The sequence below is a fragment of the Halichoerus grypus genome, chromosome 2 (genome assembly GCF_964656455.1).
Source record: "Halichoerus grypus chromosome 2, mHalGry1.hap1.1, whole genome shotgun sequence".
Classification (NCBI taxonomy): Eukaryota; Metazoa; Chordata; class Mammalia; order Carnivora; family Phocidae; genus Halichoerus; species Halichoerus grypus.
In genome coordinates, this window is record NC_135713.1 from 100,939,839 (window position 1) to 100,959,984 (window position 20,146).

Below are 20,146 nucleotides of genomic sequence, written 5' to 3' on the forward strand. Positions count from 1 at the left end.
TTCTATCACTCCTTAATGGTGGTGGCTTTTAATTAAAATACTGGCAGTACTATTTCAATAATCAGGTGATCTTAAGTGTAGTGATCCTCAAACTATAGTATGCATTAAAATCAGAGAGCTTGCTGAAAGAGATTGCTGGGTCCTACTCTCAGAGTGAGAGGACCTTGGATTTGCACTTGTGATAGGTTTCCAAATAGTGCTGGTGCTAATGCTATTAAGTCAGGAACCCGCTGGTCTAAAGCCAACCTATGCCATTTCCTGCCATTTGTTATTGGCCACTTGTGTGCTGCCCGCCAGTGGAGAACCACTTAGATCCCCATCAGGAAGTGTAACCAGTGAACCTTCCTCTGAACCCCCCCTAGCATTTCCCACTGGAAGGCTGTTACAGTGGCGGGGTAAAGAGCTTTGGCTTGAGTCAGACCACTTAGGTGTTGGACTCTGTGCTCTAATTGTTGCATGATCTGAGGAAATCATTTAACGTCCAATGGGGATATTGTCTTTAAACTCAAAATTGTGTTAAGGATTAAATGAGATAATGCACGGGAAGTGTTGAATGGATACTTACATGGCTTATTGATCAGAGATCAGCCAGGAAAAAAAAGATTCTAGCTCGTACAGAAGGGAATGAATAAATCAAGAGAATTGGTTACTCATGTGATGGAAGGGCTCCGAAACCAAACAGGTGCTGGTGAGGGAATGCAGAGGATTAGTAGCAGCAGAAAGCTGCTACCAGCCCTTGGGCTAGACTAAATACAGGAGCAGGCACTGATGTATAGCTCAGAAACCAGAGGCTTCTACTGAGTGGCAGAGCATCGGGGGGCTGCTGAAACCTTGGAGAGAGGGTTTGTCTGGCAAGAGTTGGTGCCACGGCAAGACTCAGGACCTAGAAACCAGAGGGCAAAAGACCCTGGGGATAAGTATAGTTCTCTGGAGACAGAACTGAGCGGGGCGGGGCGGGGGGGAGCAGGAAGTGCATTTGTTATTGCCACACTCTGTTAGTCCTTGCCGCCATGACTGTATTTCTGCGCCCCTCTCATTTCCATGACTGGACCACGCCTTCCTGTCTGGGACCCTTGCTGTGCCTCCGTGGTAAATGAGTGCCGTGTCCATGCAAAATAGCATCACTGTAAATTTGCTCAGCAATAAAAACAAACGGCAAGTTATTTCACATTAAGAATGGTTTGTACATATTAACTAGATGCTACAATGAGAAACCTCGATGTGGAGTGTAGTTTAGCTCCCTCCCTGAGCCGCATGTCACACCCCGTGTCACACTTCGCCCTGTTGAACACCGCCTCATGCTGTCCCTGTACCGTGGGCGTTCAGTACGTGCTGACTAGAGACTAGAGACAAAAACCGCTCCCTTAACAAAACATAGTTTGTCGAGAACAATTCTGAAGGTTTGGGGATGGATGGTGGACAAGGGAAAGGACGGATGGACAGTGGCCATTATAGCAAGAACGTGATTTGAAATGACATCACCTAGAGGTATTTGTTTTTGTCATTAAGGAGGTAGTGGAATTTTGCCAACAACACTAACCTGTCATTCTTGTGACTACGTAGTGTCTTTCTCACTTCACAAAAATGAGCTAATGTGATGACAGGATGAAAACAGGTAGGTGGGAGACTGGGGGAACAGCAGCAGCATTTGTTAACCGGAAGAGGAAGAGAGCAGGTTCAGGTTCAGTGTTTCTTACGTGATAATGGAAATTTCGAACCGTAACTTAAGTTTCAAAACAACCTTTATTCTGTTTGAAGACCTAATACAATGCATCGAAGCAACTGAAATCAACAAGACATAGCTCCACTGAATCCATAGCTTGAACAAAGTGTCAAGGAGGCACGCTCCCCCCACCCCCAACCCAGTTGCCTTGTAAAGGCAGAATTACAACTGACCATGACATCCTCCCTCTCGTCAAAAGACCAACTTTATTTTAACAATGTCATATAAACAGATTTGTAAAAACATTGAACAGACCGTAGCTTTAAAAAATACACACATATAAATGAGTTTGTTTGTTTTGCCTTTTTTTTTTTTTTTTTTTTAATAGCAGCATCCTGGGCAGCTAATGCTATCTCATGGTGACAAGTTTAATGTTAAGTTGGATAGTGTTTCCAATGAACCCAATTCTGTTCCCTTGCTACTCATAGTACTAGTATTTTATACAACTGGATTTTGTAAAAAAATAAGAATTTGGCATTTTCGAACTTTGTCCCATGTGAGGCATTGTGCTTTAAACTGCCCCTTTCTTAAAAGAGCCTGAACTCAGATTTCAGGGTCTGCTTTCCGACTACTTGGATACCATGCATAGCAAAAGCACAGGTGTTAAAACCAGCAGAATTTTTCTCCCATTAAGGAACATCAGTAGGACTCCCAAACATGTTACTAGTTCATAACCAGCTATATGACAAAGCACTTGGTTCCCCACAGTGACAGCTCACATAAACACATTTTGACTCGACACACTGAAAATGAGGATTTCCAAGTTAAGCGAGTCATCCAGACCAGCTCACCGAAAGGAGAAACTTTACAAAGCAGAGAAAAGCCAAAGAATTATGAACTTCTCACTTCACTTGCCAACAATTTTCACCTTTAGAAGACAAAACAAAGCCACTTCAAAGGAAAAAAAAAAAACCCATACACATACACAAGAGTTGTACTAGACATGTGCTTGTTATGTACTTGAACTCAACGACTGTGGATCTGTTTTGGCTGAAAGGTGTACTGGAAACAGTCCATGCACATATACATATATACATATATCAAGGGCCGTGAACTTGTCAGATGTTGCAAACACATGCTTTTTGCCTTCTCACAGGGTTAGGATTTTTCTCTTGTGGGTAGCATCGGGTCCCCGTGCTCCCCCTGTCCAGCCCCCTCACAGCCTCGCTGCAGCTAGCTTAGCCTCTGGATGCTGCAGTGCATGGGGAAAAAATCACTGCGTGCATGAAAGCATGTTCTCAGGAGTGCCTCTGCTGTATCCATTCATACTCATGAGCCACTCAGTGTTATTAGGAGATGACCAATCGAACCCCAAGAGCTCTTCTGGTCAAGCATGTAGTTTAGCTTGACGAATGTGGTGGGCACGCTACACGCAATCCAGAAGGCACTTGGCAGAGGCGTGACCTCATGGCTGCAGTGTAACTCACTATAAACAGGGAATGATGAAGCCTGCCTTGGCTGCTCAGAGCCCTACTGCACTTACGTCTGTGAGATGCAAAACTAAGGCAGGTGCCTAGAGACCGAGCCATCTTGGGAGAGTGGTGAACCAAAAACGTTAACAAAACTATCTTTTAACGAAACATTCCATCTCAGATCTTGTATTTTAAATGTGAAATGAAAATTTTACTTAACAGCATCCATGGATGTGCTACCAAAAAAGACCCCACCAGGATGCTAGTTTATAAACCACTCTTAAAGCAGCGGCGGGCTTGCGTGGGAAGTGGAAGGACAGTTTTCAAGGCGACACTTACAAGCAGGGCAGTCCTCGGTCGTGTGGCGATGAGAGGGAGATGGTCTGGTCAGTGCAGTCAGGTCTCAGGGCTGACAGTCTGGCCGTAAGACCGACATTCTGCAGTTGAAGTCAGCTGCTGGACCAGTTACTTCAAAAGAGTTTTTAAAAGGAATTACCATTGCAAACCACAACAAAAAGCCCTCCCCGGAGTAGCTGAAATAAAGCCGTGGCTGAAGCGATCCTGGCAAAGGAAAACTGCACTTGTGAGACTCCACTGGTAACTACCAGGGTCGGGACTGTCACACCGATCCTTTGGCCCTCCCCACACACGGACGCTTGCTGCCACACAGAATGGACTGGGCATGTGTAAGTCCGGGACAGACTCTCCCTCTGGCCCCAAGTTGGAAAGGATGCTCTAAGACCCCTGCCTTTCCCCCACGCTGAAGTGGAAACCGTACGCTGACTTGGATGAACCGGAAGGACTGTCGGGAATCCCTGCAGTGGCCTTTACTGAGCTCTCCAGAGCCCAGCACAGGAGCGGCTCGGAGCATGGGTATTGGCCTTGTGGTCTCAGTTGAATGGGAAGGTAGGAAAATAACAAATGTGCAGATAAAAATCTTTTTTCAGGTCATGGCTTTTTCTGAAATGAATGTTTATTAGTTGTAATGGGTAATCTCATGTTAAAAAGAGACACATATTCTAAATGCAGCGATTATACCCTGCAGTCAGTGTTCCAAATAAAGGTGAACACCGCCCCAGGAGGCTGACTTTCTTCCTACGAACTACATTATCTGACCCGCCGCCACACCGTTAGAGTCCCAGTCGGTCTGTACTTGTCATTAATGTATAGTAACTAGCAAATGAGAGTGGGAAAAGACTGAAGTATGTTACTCACTTCTCCGTAATCATGAGAAAGTGCATACCATCTTGCCACCCCTCCCGCCGCCCCGCCTGTACATCCCTTTGCTACATCCCCCCCCCCCCCCGGATTCAAGAAGTTCACAATTCTTTACGAAACAAACATTACCAGGTACCGTATTTTAAGAGTCTTGAAACATTGTTGAACTCAGCGATACTTTGTCATATTTATATATCTTTCTCTTTTTTTTTATTGAATAAAGCAGCTTTGAAGCTTATCAGGCACTGCCCAACAAAACATTTAGTCCAAAAAATCTGTTATGAACTTTTTAACCTTGGGCTAATAGCCAAGTACTCTGTACAAGAAAAACTGTAAAATATTTCATAGTTTTAATTCTGAAGCTTTTTTTTTTTTTTTTTTACTGGCATCCTGTACATTTCTTTTTTTAAAAAAAGGAAAAGAATCACAAACGAATATTAACAAAAAAATCAGGGACAATATTTTCAAGCAACAGAAATGGGCGGGGGAAGCTTATTCTGAAGGTACATTTAAAATTGAGATAACAATGACAATTAAGAATTGCATAGCACTTTGTATTTAGCCTTCAGCAAAACAAAACAGAAGCTATTTGGTATTGATACAAATCTATCTATCTGATAGTTAGTCATCCATTGTTATGTACATATTTTATATAATGAATGTCATTTAAAGTCCTGTTTTCAAAGCTCCGTTTTTTCCACTGGTGGGGTCGTTTTTTTTGTTTTTCAAAGTCTAAACAAAACACTTTCTGGCACTCTGCTACAACAGAATTTCCTCTGAACGTACGTGAGCCGATGGTCTCCCAGAATGTCTCTTGTGAGCCGAAGTGCCTTTCTGCTACATATCGTTCATCTGTTAGAAAAGGAAATAATCCACAGTGCCACGTGTCCGGGTCCACCGTGCACAGCAAGGCCCAGGCCCAGCCAGCCTGGCGCGAGCACTCGCAGGCCGGGGCTCTGGAGCCTGTCCACCCTCTGGTCTCCGAGGTCCCCACTTTGAGCTGGTAAAGCTTCAGAAAGCATGAACAAGCACCATGGTTAAAGGCCTCTTTGTCCCTGCACGCAGAGATTTTTGCATGTCTTTTTCTCCTTGTGTCGTGTGTTGTTGTGGCTTAAATTAAACCAAAAAAAAAAAACCCCAAAAATAAAACCAACAAACAAAAAAACCCCCCAAAAAACAAAAGGTAGGACAAGCGCTCCAGATTAGAGACGTAGGGTCACCGCACGGTGCTAGGCTGCGTGTCTTCCCCTCTACTCTTTTGTCCCATCTGAAGGCAGATGGCTTCGTTTCCGCAGCTCAATGACAGGTCAAGGCCGGAGAGGAGCCCTGTGCTGTCCAGAGGCCTCAGGGTGGCTGAAGGTCAGGAGCAGGATCCGAGGCCAAGCGCTTCATCGTCTCTGCTGTGCGTATACGGGGTAGGCCAGTGTGACGTTGAGCGAGTCATTGTGCTGCACGAGGGACGTGTGCTGGTAATGAAGCACCAGTTCTTTCAGAGAGCTGTACAGGTTATAGGGCTCAGCGAAGCCGTAGCCAGTGGCCGTTTTGTTGATGACACAGTGCTTGACTTCGCCGTCCACCCTGCAGAGGAGAGAGAGAACACGCCTTTTGAGCCAGTCCTAGACAATTCTCGACTCCACGAGGCGTTGCTCATGAAGTCGTCGTCATGCGAAAGTGCACTCTGCAGGCCATTCTCCAGGAGGGGGCGCCTCCCGGGCTAGCCGTCAACTCGTGGCTCTGTCACTTACTGGCAGAGTGCTGTGGGCTGGCGACAGCCTCACTGAGCCACTGTATTTGCGCTTTTAAAATGGTACATATTGTACCACCGTGGCTTTGAGAAGTGAGATCACGCATACGAAGGACCTGACAGAAGGGCCGGGGCGCGGGAAGTGCAGAAGCTTCCCGCCACTCGGAGCGGGGCTGGCGTCAGGACGGGGGCTCTCCCATTACCAGTATTCGTCGGATTCTTGCAGGCTAGCCTTTCACTCTGCATTCACCCTATATGCTCCTATTCTCCTGGCCTTAGCTCAAAGTTCTTACTTCCTCTTTCTTGTAGGTTTTTTTCTCTGCTTAAATGGAAGGAGATCACGAAGATGTTGTATTTTTAGAACCTTTCCTTCCTAGAGGACACTCCCTTTTCTGAAGTGATAGGAGGGAATAGTATGAAAAGTAAAAGGAAAATATGCCCTCTGACGGAAATGTCTTCTCTTGGGTGCCCTGCTCTCACAGGGCAGTGACATTTCTCTTGCTGTTCTGACCCGTTCCTGCTGTGGACCTGCCCTGTGGGGGGAGCTCTCGTGGGAATTACCTCACATTCTAATGCTATTAGCCTTGGGAGGTTAAAAGGGGGTGGGGGGCAAGTATTGCTAGTTCCACTGTAAAGATGAAAAGATTTGGACTTGGGACTAAGTAGCTGGTGAAACAGGACCCAAACCCCAGTCTGACCTCCACGGCAGGTTTCTGTGCTTCTGCCTAGACTTGAAAAACAGCCTGTCTTCTTTCCTATTCTGCACCACTGCACTGTGAGGTTCTTCCAGATGGGAACTTTTTCAAATCCCTGCCCCAAGCTCGGTGGCTGAAGGAATGGAAGCAAGCGACCCGTCAGGACCGGTGTGACAGGCCAAACACGGCTGCAGCTACGTACACTACGGAGCAGGCGTAGCAGCCCTGTTTGCTGCTCTCCCGGACCAGGAAGGTGCCGTCTCGTTTCCCTCGGAGTAGGTTCTCAGCTTTGTTTCTGTTGCTGCTGCCCACATTCCAGGTCTTCTCGTCGTGGTGCGGCAAATCCTCATCATCTTCCACCAGCGAATATTGGCTAGAGAGGAAGGAGAGAAAGGGTCTCTGTGGAGCAGCGGGGACGGCCTGGCCGGCCTTTTCTCATCCAGCCTAGCCTTCAGTGTGACCTCCCTGGACCAAGAACACCAGTAAGTGAAACTCTTGCTCTTTTCGAGTCAGGAACTACATTGAGGTACATGGGCAGAGAGGAGGGTATCAACCAATCCTGTTTGTCCAGTTCAGATCAGGAAATGTATTGACTAGGAGGACTGCCAGTTTTCAAATAATTCAAACAAAACATCTACTTAAGCTTTGGAGATACACTGAAAAGAATTGTGTCTGTTTTTGTCCCCCCTCCCGATTGTTTCAGAAACACATGGGGAGTTTTCAGGTGTCCAGGGCCTTCGTTATGGACACAGGGTCGTTTTACAGCAGCGTCGGGGGGGAAAACTAGATCACCATCCCCCTTCCCTGAACTTTCCTTTTTTAACATTCTGGATAAAGAGATGTAGCTTGTAGAGGATGTTCCAAATGTGGTGAAATTGCTCACTTTTCTGCAAACAAAGCAAGTCATGCGTTTCCCTAAAACGAAAAACCTCCTTTGCTGCCTCCCACCTGCAGGCAGTACTTACTCTTCCGTATTTTCATTGCCCAACCACTCATTCAGCTTCTTCTGCCGAACACCTTTCTGAGTCAACCACCTGGAAAACAGAAAAGCAAAACGCATTAATAATGTATCCTTAACTTTTGCAACTATCAGTTGTTGGCTTCCAGGGTTCGGCTTTCCACTTACATCAAGTATTGGTCTCTTGTCTTTCTCAGCTGAATGAGGTCTGGTTTAATGCTGTTCATGCGTTTGTCAATCTCCCGGTACTCAGCTGCCTGCTTCTTCAAGTCTTCCTCCAGTCTTCTTCGACTGTCCACAATTTCACTGATTCGGGACTTTAACTTCTCATAATTATGCATAATCCTAGAGGCAGGAGAAAGGCGTGGGTCACTACCTGCTTCATCATGACGGTTTCCCAAAGCTTAGGCAAAGATTCAGTATGGTTTCCCAGGACTTTTCCTCAGGTAAAGAATGCTTTCTAGGGCTGTCGTGGTGGTTCTTTTTTTTGATTATTCAAAGAACAGAAAGCAAGATCATCTTTCAACAGTTCTAGAGGATTTTGATTATCTTTAACACAAGGACAACCCTCATGATTCACCCACCTTTGTATTTCTTTCTCATTGCCTTCACGTTTAAATTTTTCTATGTATTCTTTGCTGTACCGTTCCTGACTTTGGCACTGTTCTTCAAATATTTTTATGGTTTCATTAAAGGCTTCAATAGCTGTTCTTTTCATTTGGATTTCCTACAACACAGTGTTTAATAAGACAATGTCATACCTTTCATAGAACAGGTACTGTGTTACTGTGAGACACTGTCAGGGCGTTTGAGGCTCTTACTTACTGAGCGTGTAAGTACTCGGTTAGCAGGCAAGGCCTCTCATTCATAAAACCCATTAAAATAATAGCACAGAGGCACACATTTCCCTGGGGAATTTTCCCAGGCTGTGAAAGAATACTGTCTGACAACTTCTTATAGTTTTCATCGTTTTAAAAGTCCTTCCCCTTTATCAGCAATTTAAGGAATCCACGTTGCCTTCTACTCCCTCTGGTGGTCCTAGATACATCTCAGCCTAGAGAAGATTAAGCCTCTAGGATTATGACAGGGTATGTAATAGTTAAATCCCCATTTTGGAGGTTACACAAGTTTGTGTGTGGGGGGGGAGGGACTTGTTCAATCAGGAATTATGTCAAATCCACTTAAAACTCACAGCAACCTCTTCAATTTATCATGATTACTTACTATTCTAAAATCTGTAAGAGCTTCATTGGAAAGCTTATAGAGATACCATGGTCTAGAGATAATGATGAATAATAGTGTTTCCCCCCACCTGAGTAGCAGGTGGTCAACTTTCTTTTTCCCAAACTGAAAGGACACATCTTAGATTCTAGTAACTAAAAGTTCTGAGACTATCATGTGACTTTCGCAGAAAACTCACCTGGGAAGTACGGGTATAATCTTCATATAATCTATCATATTCCCGACTTTTTTCTTGAAATTGAGTGTTATATTCATGTAACTTTTTTCCTACAGCTTCAATATTATCTTCTTTGACAACCTGATCCTGGAAGAATTAGAGAGAACTTCAGTTGACGAGGTATTTATAGTCATTGTTTTGGCCATTATCAAACTAAAACCTCACTACATGCACTTCGTCTGCTTCACCATGCTTTCTAAACATTTGAAATACTGTAACATGAGTATTTCAGTTTTGATTACCTGTTGGTATTTGGATACTGGATAAAGTAACTTTACGTCCAGTTTGGGATTATACTGAGCTAGAGACTCATTCCGGTAGTGGTTTATTAGTTCAACCACAGAGTTGAAGGTCAGTGGGTCAGAGAAGCCGTATTTCCCATCTTGGTGAAATATTTTGATTAATTTGTTATTTCCTCCTTTCCTGTAGATACAATAAAAGTAATGGCATTACAATCTTCTCTAAAGAAGTATGTTTTAATGTCTGCTTCCACACCTCAATCTTGGCTACGTTCCCTGACTCACCTTAGTGTAAGAGTATAATCACCATGCATTTTAGTAGATGCGTCTCGTACCAAAAAGGTCCCGTCAGCTGTATCTCGAAGTTTTTCATTCACTTCTTCCCTGAAATCAAAGCTCACTTTGAGTATTCACTGTTTTCATTTTTAAAACAGCCTTTGTTTTTTAGAGTTTTAACTGCACAGCAAAACTAAGCACAAAGTAGGTAGAGAGCGCCTCTCTACCCCTCCTCCGCCCCCTACAGATCGCATGTATTGTTTATATAGAAATGTTATAAATTTCATCTCATTACAAACTGGGAGCTAAACAAAACAAAACAAATATACCCACTTTCAGTACTGGTATAGCTGTGGTACAAAATTTTAATTTATTCTTTCACCAAACACACTGACAAACGAGCACAAAAAGACACGATCCCCCCAAAGGGACTCCTTACTCCCCCTTCAAAAAAAGCGATGAATGAAGATGCCCTTGTAAATAACACGAACCCTGACAGTTTTCCCTAATGGAAAGTGACTTTGGACCCTGCCTTTAGGCAGTGCCACTCCACCCTGGTGCTTTCCTGACATTTCTGTCAATAATGAAACTTGTCGAGTATTTAATTTCCCGTGGCATCCAGCACCCACAGTCCCCCGGCGCTCAGGGACTTCTCTGGTCTTCTTTGGAAGACAACCAACTATGCTCCATGCTTATGTTGGAGGCTATCCTAAAAATGGAACTTAAATGGAACTTAGCATGCTGGTGCGTTTCTTTCTCTAAAACTAGGACTCTCTCTAGTGAAAACTCAAGAGTGCTTACAGCCTTACCTTGAGATATCTCCCCAGTACCATTCAGCATCTTGTAAGGACATATTGTTATTCATACCGTTGTTGGCTACAGTAGTGGGTTTTGGTGGTTTAGGAGGCAATGCTGCAGGAGAAAGAGAAAAAGCTGTTGGCAATCCCAACTACAGTTGAAATGCTTAGGTCTAATTTAAGTTTCTTTAGAATACTGTGAGGTACAGCAATAATGCACAGTTTGATGAAACAGCATCATTTTGTTGAAAAGAAAAGGAAGTGGAAAAGAGAGAACAGCTTAAAGGAAGTGGAAAAGAGAGAACAGCTTAAAGGAAGTGGAAAAGAGAGAACAGCTTACAGGTTAACAAATAAACCGGGCTGGCCCTGTGAATGAATTTCAGAGTGAATCCAGAGTCCCGGCTTTTTCTACTTCTAGGCTCTAGTTATATTAAAGTTTCAGGCCTGATCAAATCCATCTAAAATAGGAAACCGTGAACATATGAGCAGGAAGAATCACATGGGTTGGCTTTAATTTCCTCCTCTTATTTAATTATAAAAGACAAATTTGGTTTCTATCCTCCACAAATGCTGTTGCTGTAATAAAACTCATCCACAGCAATATGTTTTAAGAGGAGGAACTGGGTTTCTCTAATCTTAGTATTTCAGGCACTATTCTGCCAAAAACCACTTTAAGAAACTCATCTGTGACCTAAATCTCTTTAGTATTCACGTTAATATTCTTTTGGATAAATTGTGCTCTATGTGCCAAGATTGAGGAAAAACCATAGCCCTCTTCCTCAATGTCAAATCAGAATTCATATACCAATTGGTGACAAATAAAAGACTGCAGCGCTTCTGAATTTCTTAATTGGGAGCAGGGCTAATATTGGAATAGAATTTAGGAAGCAAAATAAGGCTAGCGTTTGTAACTGAATTCTAAAAGTCACAAGTTTTAAATTAAAGGATTAGTATTTTATGCAAAAATTTCAGGAGTCTATCAATATTTTATAAAGGCTAAGACTAAATAAATATTAGGAAGCCAACTCCTTTTCTCAGTACAGTATCTTAATATAAGAACAGGCAAAGTCTCAGCGTTTGATTTAGAATAGTTTCAGGTCACCTAGGACTGAGTTGCAATCACTGCTAGGTTTTACATGCTTTCTAAAAGTACCAAGTGTTATCACTGCAAAGTACCACACTGTCCTCATCCACTGTCAAAAGAGAAAAGCAGCACAAAGGACGCATCCTTTTAATTAAAGGAACAGTATGAACGATATACAACACTATAACCCAAATAGCAAAAAGACCTCAATTAACAAAAGACACCAGTGAAAAACTGGAATTCAATTCCTATCTGTTCAAGTAAGAAAAAGCATTCACCACATACAGCCTGATCTGCTTGTTTCCACAGGCAAACAATTTCATGTCCAAGTTATGATCAAGCAAATTTTTATTAAATTACAAGTTAATAAATAGAAATCTAAAGAGGATCACTTACAGTAGTTGTCAAAAAAAAAAAAAAAAAAAGCCACAAAATTAACTAGCTTTCTAAAAGAATACTGCAGTATTACCTGGTGGATCCATTTCTATATAAAACATCAAGTCTGTGCCACAATTTCTATCTGTCTTAGCATATTCTAAATCCAGGTCTTCCATATTCCAAACAGTGTTGTACATTTGTGCGAGAGTTTCCCTTGGCTGAGCTCAGTTATAAGAAAAGAGTCCGGCTTTCTTTGTAATGGTGTCTTGGAATTCATTTTAAAACCTATAAGGGGCTGCACTGTAACCTATTACATCACACACCCCAGCCAATCAAGTCAGAAAAATGTCACCAGACCACTCCTGCTTCATCATTTCTCTTCGACATCCAGCCCCAACACAATCCCAACCTCGCTGAGAACCTACATTTACTAGACCGGCAATGTATACATGCTCATCGTTTCAAAAAGGTGTTTAATTTGACTGTTCTCCTCCGCCAGTGAGTTTTCTAATTCCTTTTTTATTACTCCTTGCAGCATGGTACGCTCCGCTGTTGGCAGGTTGACAAAAGCTGATATGCTGCAGCACGTAGCTCCCCCCCCCCCCCCCCCCCCGTGCATCTGGGTTTATGGAGAGCCTGATCATGCCTTGGTTTAAAAATCTTACAAATGCATCAAAATGGTATATTTAAGGTATATTTTACAGCCCTTAAATACCTCCTGTATATATTAAAAGCAGAAGGGATTAAGAACTCTGGATATTTCATTTCATTCCTACAGAATTCACTGACAACTCAGACCTTAAACACGGTTACAAATGTACCACATGAGAAAGCACAATTAAAAGAAAAATCTCCTTCTACCAAACATAGTAAAGTTAAAACTAGACCTTAGGGAATAACAATGAAAAATCTTAATAGGAATGAAGACGTGTGTATTACTGGCAGAAATTTAATGTTATTAACAAGAGTAGTCAAGGTAAGTTATATCTTCCAAAAAGAAAGAGGCCATATTATCAGAATGCAGAGTAGAGGTAGCATGATGTTTGCAAACTAAACTATTTCTCACCGGTAGCACCAGAAGTCTGAAGATGGGCTTAGTACTGCTGGAGGGGGGAGAGTGATGTAATCACTTTGGGGATTTAATGCCTCACACTCTGGGGACTATTAATCCTGGTTAGCAATATTTAATGTAAGGAAATCAATTCCCCTATAGATCTATTAATTTTAGTTCTTTAAAGCCATTCTGCATATAATCCGGCCACCCTTACTAGAGCCAAATGTACATTCCCACTGTAAACCATCTGTCTACGTTTACAATATAAATCATAGGAAATAGTGGAGCAAAGGCAAGGCGTTCTCGGAGCACTGTTCACTTGTACCTTGTCTACCTGAATTCATTTCCCCATTAATGAGGAAGGCAGACTCAACCCATACCCTGCAGCCAGCTCCCAGGGACACTCTTCTATTCCTCAACTCAAAATCACACACGGTCAAAGTGGGGGGTGGGATATGTCCTCAGATCAGGTTCAGAAAAAAATTTTTCTGTTTAATACAAATGTGTTTCCTCTCCCAAAAGGAGTCCCGCCAGCAGCTGTGGACAGGCTAACAGCCCAGAGGGCCAGCCCATGCCATTGGGAGCACTTGGTGCAAACCGGTCCTGCTGCTGGATCCCCTGTGGCAAACCGACCCAGGGAGGAGGGGAGGGAGACGGGATTTTCCACCTCTCTCCAAGGCCTGGCCCTGCACCAACTTCCAGCCAAGCACTTTGTAATTACCTCCTTCCCCATTTCTAACCTAAACCCCATCTTTTCCTCCCACTGTGTCCCTCGAGGAAAGGAAAGGGGGGAGTGTCTCCGCTAATCTCTTATCTGCCCTCCCCAGACAGCACTTAATCAGTCTCACTCGCACACTCACACTCACACACACCCGCAAAGACAAACTACAGAAGGGAACCTTTCACGGAAGTACAAAAAGCAGAGCAGGGAAGCAGCGAGGGGGGCACAAGTGAAAGGCAACTTACTTTGCAGGTTATGCATGTCTGCAGTTTGCCGCGGCAAGGCCAGGATCCGACAGTGCAAACAATGCCCCCGGCTAGTCCCGCGGCCCCCGCTCCGTGGCGGTGCTCGCGCCCGCAGAGCGCAGGGGCAGGGGCGGCGGCGGCGCGGGACCCTCGGGCTCGCGCGGCGCGACACGGACGCCGGGCCGGGACCGCTGCAGCAGCGCCGCTCACCGCCCGCTCGCCATGGAGAGAGCCACTGGATGCTGGTGCTGTCCGCGGGAGGGAAAAAGCCCCGGCGCTCGCGCGGCTCGCAGATAAAGATCACGGCTTCATGATTAACTTGGGCAGGTTCAAATATTTGCTGAGCTAGGGATTTCGGGTGGGGGAGGGGAGCCCAAGTCAAAGTCAAAGTTGTCATCGGCTAACAAGTGGCTACTGCCAGCCCGACTAGCTCATTTTCGCCGAGGAAATGAGAAGGCCATTGTGAAGGGACCTAAAATAGTCTAACTGGCTGCAGCAGCGCGCGGGGCTCAAGTGGCCACAGTGAAGCGAGGCACTATGCACGGCCCAACACAGGAAGTGGCTGAGCTAGTTCAGCAAAAATAGAATCAAAGCCTTGCTTGTAAAGGCCTGAGCCTCTCCGAACGGCCCAGAACACCGAGCCTTGCTCGAGTCCACCTCGCCCCGCAGGTGTACCAGGAGAGCCCCACGGAGGGGCTCGGCAGGGGACAGGTTTGCAAGAGGTCTGCTCGTGGGAGGAGAGGATCCCAGGGAAGACTACTTAAGTCTGCATGGATACTACCCTCCACGACCACGTGAAGACTGGCAGAAAAAACCCACTATGCAGCTACTTTTATGGAGCCGACTTCAACCCAGTTTAATTGGCCGTAGGGTTGCCTAATAATTAAAAGGTGTGTCTGCATGAAGTTCACGTGACTGCTAAATGGCGCAAAGGATAGGGCCAGGAGAATGGTATGCCCTCCCAGAGGACTTCTGTCCTCTGAGAAAGTTGCAATGAACCAGACTAAAATTTGACCTAAGAAAATTTTCACTGGCATCCGCGTAAGATGGACGGCTTTACTGATATCCCCAGCACCGTAACAAGGTAAAGTCACAGAATCACTAACTCTAAAACCAGAAAGTAATTCTAAAGAGCACTTCAAGAAATCCCTCAGGCTACACACACATAACCCTGAACCAGAGGGCAGAGGGGTGAAGCGGTCTGCCACGGGATCAAGGCCCGAGCACCACAACCTAGCCTTCAGACTTTTGGTCCTAAACTCCTTTTTCTCCACCCACTGGCCCTGGTCTTCACTTCCTTCTGCCAGAGAAAGTTAAAATTAACAAGTGAAACTGAAGTTAATTTCTTTTAGGCCACGTGTGAAAAATTCCACACATATAACAAAACTGACTTTTTCTGTTTTCTATTTCTAGCTTATTTACTTAAAAAAGACCTTCTAATTATCTGTGAAGAAGCACGGTTCTGTCTATAGTATTTACCCTCAGACTCTGCATAGGAAGGTGACTCCATGGTCCCATGCAGAGCTAAAGGAAGATCTAGGGGCTGACATAAAAGTGCACGCAGGCAGGCCCCAGCTTGAGGATCACCTGCAGTATCTGGAAGTGTGCTAACCTCACGATACAAGTGACTTCAACAAACTTTCCTTTGGTGCAACTGAGAGAGCATGAAAAACCTACTTTCCAATGGAAAGAAAAAAGTCTTTAAGAGAATCTTCCAGCTCCTGCCTGCTGATCACAGGGACATATGGTTAGTTCTAAGAACACCCTTGCATCCTCAGCTGCAGAATCTTGCCCTACTTTTAAAAATAGTCTTTCTAAAGCTAGAAAGCTTGGAAACATCAGTCTCCTCAGCATACCTGTCTGATTTTACATGATGTTCCATGTCAAAACCTTCCAAGATGATGATGATGTTTTCTAGCCCAACAGTGTATTTTCCATCTCAGAAGAAAACTGTCCACTGTCCAAGAAAGCAGTACACCCCCAACTTAGAGCAAGTCTTAGATTTGAGAACTTTGCGTCGTTTCTCACAACATGTACAATCCTCTACCATAGAGGTTCTATTACATTACTGGAAGTGTGAGCTGAGTCTTTTCTCATTCAGTTTTCGGCTTTGAAAAGTGATGGGCAAGGCGCTCGCTGCTCTTCATTAGCTTAAAAAGGGAGCCCTCTGCTGGTAGAACAGAATCAGTAACTTCTCCTTGGGAGAAGATGTTCAACTTTCTGCGTTGTTTCATTCATCTCCCACGATGTCCAAAACTTCACACGAATTAAACAGAGGATTCATTTGCAAATAACTCATAAATCAAATATACAGATGTCATATCAACTTAGGAAGTGTTGCTCATGTGGCTGCTAAGCTCTTAAAAAAAAAAAAAATTGGCATTTTAATTTCAGCATGTATCCGAGACCCCAAAAGACTCAGCCAGACTAGAGAACTTACACATATATTTGAAAACTAACTTTACCTTCTGGATTCCTCAAAACAATATGTCTTACTACTTTTCCTTTCCTCAAAGTTTTGTAAAACTCATTTCAGAGGCAAAAAAAAAAAAAAAAAAGCCATATTTCGTTTCTCAGCAGGCGTGATATAGTCAGGAAAATATCGTGAAAGTAAGCTTGAAAGGTACGGACAGAACACTATCCCACACGTGCAAATCACCATCAGATAGCGTTCCCCAACCAGCTTCCATCCTGCACAGCTTCTTTAAAAAAAATGCAGTGCTCAGAAAAAAATAAGTGAACCAAAATCTTCAAGGGTTAAATGAATGCCTCCCTTCATAATTTTAACAAGACAAATGAGGACCGAAGGGCCTTTCAGGAAGATGCAAATTCTTTACCCCACATCCAGTGCTCTTACTGACGCTGCACTAAGGAGAATGTCCATTTGAATTTATAAATAAGCCCAGATTTACATAGGATACATTCTACAAAATACATGAAAAGGTGTGACCATTGCTTGGCAGAATGAAGCACTCCTTCCGTCTTGAATGCTGCCCCGAGAGAGAAGGAGTCTGCGAGATGAAAACAAAAGTTGCCCGATACTCCACTGATACACGCACCCCTGAAATACGCTTCTTTTTCAGAGCACAAATAAAACTTCCGATGTTTCGTTATAACCTAGTATGGCTTGCCTCTCTGTTTATTCCGACCCATCTAAATATATGCCTTTTTTTCAAGGTTTCATTTCTCACCTTTGAAACAACCCTCTAATGTCAGACCACATTTTAAACCCAATAAAAAATAAATCAGAGAAAAGTAAAACTCTTTGAAAGTCATTTCCCTCTACCTTAGTGCTTGCTTTAGTCTTGGTTGAAAACCAAGCCCAGAGCATTTAAAACAAGATTTATGAATCAGGCTCTTCAGGATGAATGTTTTGCAATGCGCCAGTGGTTAAACATTAACTCTGACAGGTGTAGAAGGGCAGGAGGGAGAAAGAGTCATTTATTTTCCACTCTGGGCTTGAGGGTGCAATATTAGACTTCAATTATGCTGCATTAATATTTCTGAATATATCCATGAAATCTGAAATATGTAAATACACTTATAATGGGTTTCATTCAGAGCTGCCCTGTGTTAAATGGTCCTGTTTGTACCTTAGTTGCCCTATAGAAATCTGCTTTAGCTATACCTAAGTATCAGTAGGGTAAACATAGCCCATAATGAGTCAAGAAAACCTGCTGTTCAGCTTTAGGTACTTTCAAGACTTTTAGGAACAAAGGGAACAGCAGACTATCCAAGTTCTGAGAACTCAACGACTCTAACCTCTCAAACCTTAGTTTCCCTCCAGATAGGGGAGATGCTTGCTTCACAGGTTTGCCGGATGCACTACATGAGCGGGTATGCCAAAGTTCTTCGAAAGTTGGTTAGTCTGTCAAAGAATTTTTAAAAATTCATGCGGATGATTGTTATCCTTTGCTTAGCTCTATGCTAGGAGGAGCTCAACAGGAGAAGAAGGCTTTGTCCTTGAGGAATGTAACTGAGCAGAGGAAAGTAACAGGAAGAACTACGGAATAGTTAAGTTGAAGAGGACAAGGTCTTAAGGGCATAAGCCTATGGAATGGGTTGATCACTGCACATCAAACAGGGAGAAGACCTTCCTGTGAAATGAAGTAGATGGCACTGTTTGGGGCTGCTGTGTACAGTTGTGCATTTTGTGCACTGCACAGAGGCACGTGGCACGGGGAGGTGCTACTGAAATCCAGGCCCCTCCACTCACCAAGCTGCACACACGGGAAGGGGCATGATACTAAGTAAGGTACCTTCCTCCCTCCAAGCAGTGCACCCACAGAGCAGGACCTGCCCAGTGAATGTATCATCTGCAGATTAGCAGGGAAGCCCGTGCAGGCATCTAGAGGCCTGGCTCCGCTGGCTGGCAGTGTGGGCTCGGGGGGAAGGGCCTGACGGGAATGAGGAGCTGGAGCTGAAGGGGCCCCCCTCCAGTACGTCCTTAAAAACTAGAGCTGAGCAATGGTAGAGACAGGCTATAGGGTCATGACTTTCAGTACTTGTCACCTCATTTAAATCTCACAACAACCCCAGGAGAGAGGCATTATTCCCATTTCGCAGACTAGAAAACAGTTTGGAAAGGCTGAGTTACTTGCTATGAACTCGGCAAATAAGCAGCCAAGAGCTGATTCAAACCCAGATCTATTTGAGACTCACTGTTCTTACCAGCGCACGATGGATGGAGTGACTCTGAGTTTTATACCACAGCTATAAAAATTGCACTGGGGCTCTTTACTATAGGTGATCCATACTGGAAACTTCAGAGGACTTAAAAGCAGTCCCATTCCTCATGAAGGTTCCCCAAACCCAGGAAGCAGGTGCAGCGCTGAGCCCCAGGCTGGAGTCCCTCCCGCAGGTGACCTCCTCCAGGTGACCTAGTTCTGGCATACACAGTTTGGTTAGCACCACATGACCTCTCAACCTCTGGGGGTGAAGCAGAGAAGAGCTAGGCAATGCTTTCAACTCTACAATGATGCTTTTTATGATACTGTCATTTAAAACATTTACTACTTCTTAAAGTCTACTGTATCAAGCCATTCTTTTTGTATTTTGCAATTTATTTTGACTAAACCTTTGAAACTCGAGTTCCTCTTCCCCTTTTCAAACTGTACCAATTCTTCAAAGCCCATTTCAGTCCCATTTTTTTTCTCTAAGCCTTTTCTGTCTTCTCAATTCCCTACAACCCATCACCATCTCTAAAATTCTTTTCATATGTAGAGTAAGCGCCCTCCCACCTAGTACTTAGATACTGTGTGCTAATGGTCTTATTTGAATTGACACATTGCCTCTAACATCATCAGTTTTGCCTATCATTTCAAGCTCTACCAGGTAAAAACTATGAAAGATATCTATCCCATAATAGCCTTGCTTCCCTGTCTCCCCCCCAAATCATTCAAGTACTCATTTCTATTCACAACAATAAAGTCATTGCAAATGAATGATTTATGACTGTTCACCGGAGACGCACCGGTGTTGTGCTTCCAGAGCCCTCTGGTAATAGCACACGCTGGGGCAATGATGGAGGAGTCTAGGAAAATGTCGGATTCCGACCAGGCCTAAGAAATCATTTCTCTAACCAAGAGTGCCCTGCCAATCATTTCACGAAGTCGTTCCTGAATACAAAGGTGTTCAGGATGAGGACCTTCTTCCTGAGGTAGTTAGTACGTTTCCACAAGTCCGACACACTGAAGCATTTATTTTATTCCAAAGGGCCTATACATTCTTCAGAGTAGCTAAGAGATACCACACAAAGGGAAGAATGGCTCAAACTAGCATTTAGAGATGACTTAGATTCAATTTTCTTGAAGAGGCCGCATGAATCTTGGGATGGTCTAGGAAATGGTCAGTGCGCTGTTTACCATTCAACATGGCTGACAGGACTGACCCACCTTTGAAAGTGGCACACCAGTTTCTCAGAGGAAGAAACAGGGTCTATGACCTAGCAGGCAGTCTTAAGTGCGCACAGTGAAAATGGATGAACGTGAGTTTTTTTTTTTTTGATGGAATTAGGCTGAAACTGATAAGGACATTTAACCAGTTTACACCAGTCAGACAAATTAAACTCCAACACAGATTCTCCTTGGTGTGTAGCAGAAATTCTCAAAAACTCCATGATAAATTCGTTGGTTATCTATCGA

General features: G+C 43.9%; 1 protein-coding gene across 6 annotated transcripts in view; it reads right to left on the reverse strand.

The window, feature by feature from the left end:
* Positions 1 to 1,724: 1,724 nt before the first annotated feature.
* PIK3R1 (phosphoinositide-3-kinase regulatory subunit 1) overlaps positions 1,725 to 20,146 on the reverse strand; it is a 167,385-nt gene continuing 148,963 nt past the window's right edge. For 4 of the 6 annotated variants that reach the window (XM_078067250.1, XM_036114434.2, XM_036114432.2 and 1 more), the window contains 9 exons: positions 10,534 to 10,636; positions 9,734 to 9,832; positions 9,452 to 9,632; positions 9,171 to 9,296; positions 8,335 to 8,477; positions 7,919 to 8,095; positions 7,758 to 7,826; positions 6,995 to 7,165; positions 1,725 to 5,931 (listed from right to left, as the gene is read on the reverse strand). In XM_078067250.1, the coding sequence (XP_077923376.1) occupies positions 5,742 to 5,931; positions 6,995 to 7,165; positions 7,758 to 7,826; positions 7,919 to 8,095; positions 8,335 to 8,477; positions 9,171 to 9,296; positions 9,452 to 9,632; positions 9,734 to 9,832; positions 10,534 to 10,636 (1,259 nt within the window). In that variant the 3' untranslated portion in view covers positions 1,725 to 5,741. Of the gene's footprint in view, positions 5,932 to 6,994; positions 7,166 to 7,757; positions 7,827 to 7,918; positions 8,096 to 8,334; positions 8,478 to 9,170; positions 9,297 to 9,451; positions 9,633 to 9,733; positions 9,833 to 10,533; positions 10,637 to 12,074; positions 12,341 to 14,003; positions 14,560 to 20,146 lie in introns of those variants that run through there. The other 2 variants (XM_036114435.2, XM_036114436.2) reach the window with 2 other exon arrangements.